The sequence below is a fragment of the Sphaeroforma arctica genome (assembly GCF_001186125.1).
Source record: "Sphaeroforma arctica JP610 unplaced genomic scaffold supercont1.226, whole genome shotgun sequence".
NCBI classification, from domain to species: domain Eukaryota; class Ichthyosporea; order Ichthyophonida; genus Sphaeroforma; species Sphaeroforma arctica.
In genome coordinates, this window is record NW_014040332.1 from 30,388 (window position 1) to 35,676 (window position 5,289).

The following is a 5,289-nucleotide window of genomic DNA, read 5'->3' on the forward strand; positions in this document are numbered from 1 at the left end:
ATAAAGCTTGTACGGTAGTATGTATAGCCTCCCTTATCCGTTCTCCATATAATGTCTTTAAATTCAGAATGATCAAGAGGAGCATTAGAGTCATGTCTTCTTGCGAGTCCTATATTAAGCGCACTAGAACCATCGGGGTTATTTACCTCGTACGTTCCACTTTTAGTGTCTGCTACAGAGATTACATATGAACCTATCCATTTAGATGTTAATACAGTAGCATCGGAATTACGTTGATGGATGTTAACTCTGTCACCGACCTGATACTCTGCTATCTTCTTGGTAGTGTTCCAACGCTTTTTCCCTTTTAATAAGGCTATATTGCGTATTTCTCGCAAGCAAGGATATACAACGTTATAATTATGTTTGTACCTTCTCTAACCATGGTATCTCATGGTGATCAGGTTCGTCCTTGTTAAACGGGGTTTGTAACTCACTATATCTGCCACGAAAATAGTGAACGGGTGTAGTTCCTGTAATCAGATCAGCACACTCGTTCATCTGTGTTTGTACCCACTTAAGATGGTACGGCCAATCATCTGCATCATCCGTTAATGCAGTACACAAGAAGAACTTAAGTCTTCTATGGCGCGTTTCATTCGCGCCTTGCGTTTGCGGCTTATATGGCACACCTCTCTTATGGCATATGCCTGATACGAGTACTAGCAATTTCATTACATCATCGCAGAACTCACTACCGTTATCAGTGCACATAATACCTGGGCACCCGTGGTCAGCAAAGACTTGGCAACATAATTCTGCCACGGTCTGCATATTCTTATCCTTTAATGGATAGAGCAAGTTAAACCGTGGCGCCACATCAAAGAAGTGGCATACGTAACGGTCGCCTATGTGCTCGGACGTGGGCAGGTCAACCAGATCAATAATGACCCTGCGCCATGGAACATCTTCAGTCACACTCTTAAGCAGGGCAAACCCAAAGCGCTTGATCTGATTGAGATCACAGTCTGTACATGACTGATATACTCTGTCAACTAAAGCTGCCAGCTTAAGGTGCGCGATCCCATTTTGCTTAGCATCTTCAAGTGTGTCTACTACGTTCTGGTGCTTCAGCTTATGGTTTTGCGTCAGCCAAGCAAAAATGTTTTCATCATTCTGCTCCTCCAGAATAAAGGTAGGGTGTTGAGAATCCACTTGTGTGGTCTCTAAGTCTGTGGTGTTTTCAGACTCCTATCCTGCTTTCGCATGAGTGTCATAAGTGCGCTCATGTGCGTTAGATACACCTGACTTATTAAATAGTCGCATTATACATGTATACGCTTCTGAATTGTCTTTTATTAATCCCTTTAGAAATAGGGTTTGAAAGATCTCGGGCTTGGACTTTATGTTAATAAACAGAGTCCTAGCTAGAGACTGACGCTTCTTAACAGTAGTGTCATTAGTAGATTGTATTTCTTGTGCACAGACTTCAAATGCTGTGCTGCCTTTGAACTGCTTAACGCTCAATTGGGTAGAGAGTGGAATCTCTGATTCTTTGACCTTGTTAAGGAAGGTCTCAGAAGGGGTTCATTTGGTTGTTCCAATGGGACCTATACGATATATTATAGTATGTTTCCAGGGCGTCTTCTGGACGGCTCGGGTACCCTGATATAGGAAAGTATCTACTTCCCTATTTTTATATATTGGCTCGCATTGTATCATGCTTATTAATTTATTGAGCCATCGATCGTTACTCTGTAATGGGCAACACAACGCGATGGTAGTTTTATGTATATGAACATAATTTAATAGCTGGGCAATTAACTGCCATGGTGGCTTTATGTATATGAACATAATTTAATAGCTGGGCAATTAACTGCCATGGTGGATTAGCCCACGCATTATGTTTGGAGAGGTCTATTTGGAAGGCGTCTCCCAAAGGATGATTTAAAGTCCTGTAATTTGATAGTTGTGCATTATGATGTGCAGCAAACATATCTACAGTATGTGACCCAAATATCTTTTGAGCCAGTTCAAACCACCTGGGGTTACATTTCCAGTCAGTGGCTAGTAACTCACGTACGGATTTACTAAAGTCCGGTACGAAGCGTGATAACATATCCGGTAAATGGTTATGTATTCCTGACAGATGTTTTATATCAAAATGAAACTTTGATATTGTATCATGCCAGCGACTCAGTAATTGTGAGTCGGGTTTTATCTCTTTCATATATTGAAGGAATTTCTGATCACACATCAGCGGAAATGCTGTTCCGTATAAGTAATCTCGGAAGTGTGTTAGAGCTGCCACTATGGCTAATAGCTCTTGTTTAACAGTTGGGTAATTCAACTGTGAAGCATTCATTGCTCGACTAAAGAATTGTATACATCTAGGTTTGTTATCTATAACCTGATATAATACTCCTCCTAAGGCTAAGTCGGAGGCGTCCGTTGCAATTTCAAACGACACGCCATCGAACAGAGGCTTGCTGGACTGCATGTTTGAGCGCTTTAAATGAGTCATCACACTCTTTAGTCCACAAGTCTCCTAGTTTGCCTTTATGACATCTTAAGTGTCCAAAAGGTTTAAGGTAGTCAGCTAAGTGTGGTAATCCATCTGAAAAGAAGTTTACAAACCCACACATGTTGTTAACATCTCTTCCTGTAATTGATGTTCGCCAATCTAACAGGTGTTCTACCTTACCGGGGTCGATTTTAATACCTTCCCCAGATATTCGGTAGCCTAAGAGCTGTATTTCGCTCATGGCGAAGTGGCATTTTTTCTCCGTCTGACTAGTGCGGTGTGTTCGCCCTTAGTTAGTATGTTGTGATTCTTGTTTTCCTTGTGACTTGTTGTTTAGTATTTCTAGCCGGTTTCAATAGGGAAAGTATTTGTTTATGCTGCACTTGCTGTTTAGTATTTCTACCCAGTTTCAATAAGGAAAGTACTTGTTTATGCTGCACTGGTTAATTAGTATTTCTACCGAGTTTTAATGGTGAAAGCATGTGTTTATGCTGCACCCCACGCTTGGGCAACAATTGACGATCCTTGTGCATATTGCACTGGTTTCTTCTTTTGTCTTCGGGTTTGTCTCGTATCGAAAGGTTTCATTGGGAAAGGCTTATATGGTAGTGAAATGAGAGGTTATTATGGTAGAGTTTTGTCTCCGGGCCAGCCAAAATATAGTAGGAAGTACAATGGACATATGGCATTTTATTTTTGTCTTCAAGGATATAAATAAATACACCAGTTGGTAGTTTGGTACATAAATACGTGGATGCGGATTGAGGTGCAATGATTTTAGTGTGACAGACTTGAAACTTGACAGGCTTGAAAGCCTCAAAATCTCACAGAACTTTTTGGCGCCATAGTGAGAACTAGCGTTCGGTTATCTGTATTTATTTACGACGCTATTCAGTAAAAAAAATACCAGAAGACTATGGTTTTCAACGTTTACCGAAGAATGTTGAATATTTTCGTTCCCCAGTGTAAACGTAAATATAGTATTTATGTATTTTCAGGTCCCTTGCGTTTATTTATTTATTTTGGTTTTTTAACGGTTAAAAAGAAAATACCGCCAGACTTGATGAGAGTTGAGACTGAGACTCCGAGTCTGACTGAGACTCCGAGTCTGACTGAGAGTCTGTGACTCTGGTTCTCAACTTTTCAGTTCTCGCGTTCATCAGTGTATTTATTTCCATAGCCAACTTTTTTCAGTTGGCTACTCAAGAGTCTCATTAGACTCTCCGTTCATGAGGGGGTTTTTTTGGGTTGTTTTAGTTTTGTAAAAAAAAAAAAACACACCCAAGTGAAACCAAAAGAAATATTACACGACATTTCCAATTCCAAAATATCTAGAAATAGTTTGAAACAAATATTTAATGTCCAGTTTTGTATTGCGTTTATTACGGATATCATGTCAATCTGGCTGTTGACTAAATAAAAATATTTAGTTAACGACAATAATAATTTATACCAGTTTCAATCGTATTGTTTTTTGATTCTGAGGCCATGTGCAACCAACAGTAGATAGGGCAATACAAGAGGTGCAAAGCTACACGTTTGAGATATTTACGAGCTATATACAAATACACTTGGCGTTGTATTACAGTCTCCCTTTTCCCAAGGTTTATCCAGCCATGGTGAGTAAGCGTGGCGAAATTGACTGATATGCTAATACACCTACCATCCTGCTTGCACACAACGTCACGATCTGAGGCAACCGTTCGTAGTGTAGCCGACTACCGAGGCCGTTTAAGCATGCCGAGCTAATTCATTTGGACTATTGCACTTAAGCTCAATCCCTCGTAGTGAATACATGCCTTAACTTTAGACCTACGGATGTAAAACAGCATACTTATTCTTCGCAAAACACATTTAGATAGGCTGCATCTCAATTCAGAAAACATACGCAACGATTGCCAGAAGCATTTCAAGCAGCAAAACATAAGTAGGTTCGGCTACAATACTTGTGCAATGCAAACACTCACATGAAGCTCACGAAAGACACTGAAATGGAGAAAGTTGAGAGTTCATCCTCTGCTCAAGAATTAGAAAATATGGCTGTGCTGCGATGTGTAAATAGCGGAAGAATAGCAATATAGTGCATGGATCACATCGTATTTCAAATCAGATACTAATGTTATATGTATTCAAGCGGTAGAGGTGGTCAGTTGCGTCAGAATACCCAGTAGTATGTAATTTGTATGGCAATATACCTGGAACACACGGCATAAACGGCGCAATCGTAGGCTGGTTAATATTGGAAGTACCGCTTCTCTCAGTTTGTCGTGCAAATCTCTACCATCGGGATCCCAGCAATATAGCACTGTATGGTGTCGTCTCCAACGAAAATATCATTAATTGTAGATCGGTCAGAGATTTGGTTCCTTTGCATGTTAGTATCAGCGACTTACATGCGCATGTATTCTTCGTAAATTACAGACTCAGAAGCGTAGAAACAACGGACGATCCAAGCACGGACGTGGCCACGTTAAGCCCGTCCGTTGCGATAACTGTGGACGATGCGTTCCCAAGGACAAGGCTATCAAGCGTAACCTAGTCCGTAACATGGTAGAGGCCGCTGCCATCCGTGATCTTCAGGAGGCTTCTGTCTACGACAGTATGTTTATGTGTGGATTCAAATTTTGTTTAATTATGTAGGGTTTGTCAGCGTTTTCAAAGTTCCTGATAATAGAACTTAAATCACAGTGGTTAATATACGTGCGAAATACGCGCAACAAAGGTACACTCTACCAACATGTGTATTGTGTGATAGTCGCAGCATGGTATATTATATATATATATATATAATTATACATATACATATACATATACATACATACATA

The 5,289-nt window shown here is 40.2% G+C and overlaps 1 protein-coding gene across 1 annotated transcript; it reads left to right on the forward strand.

Moving 5' to 3' along the window:
* Positions 1-4,431: 4,431 nt before the first annotated feature.
* SARC_04167 (30S ribosomal protein S26e) lies at positions 4,432-5,145 on the forward strand (the record flags this gene model as incomplete). The annotated part of the gene is made up of 3 exons (XM_014302010.1): positions 4,432-4,518; positions 4,886-5,063; positions 5,105-5,145. The coding sequence occupies 3 exons, from the start codon at positions 4,432-4,434 to the stop codon at positions 5,143-5,145; spliced, it is 306 nt and encodes a 101-aa protein (XP_014157485.1).
* Between the last annotated feature and the right edge of the window lie 144 nt (positions 5,146-5,289).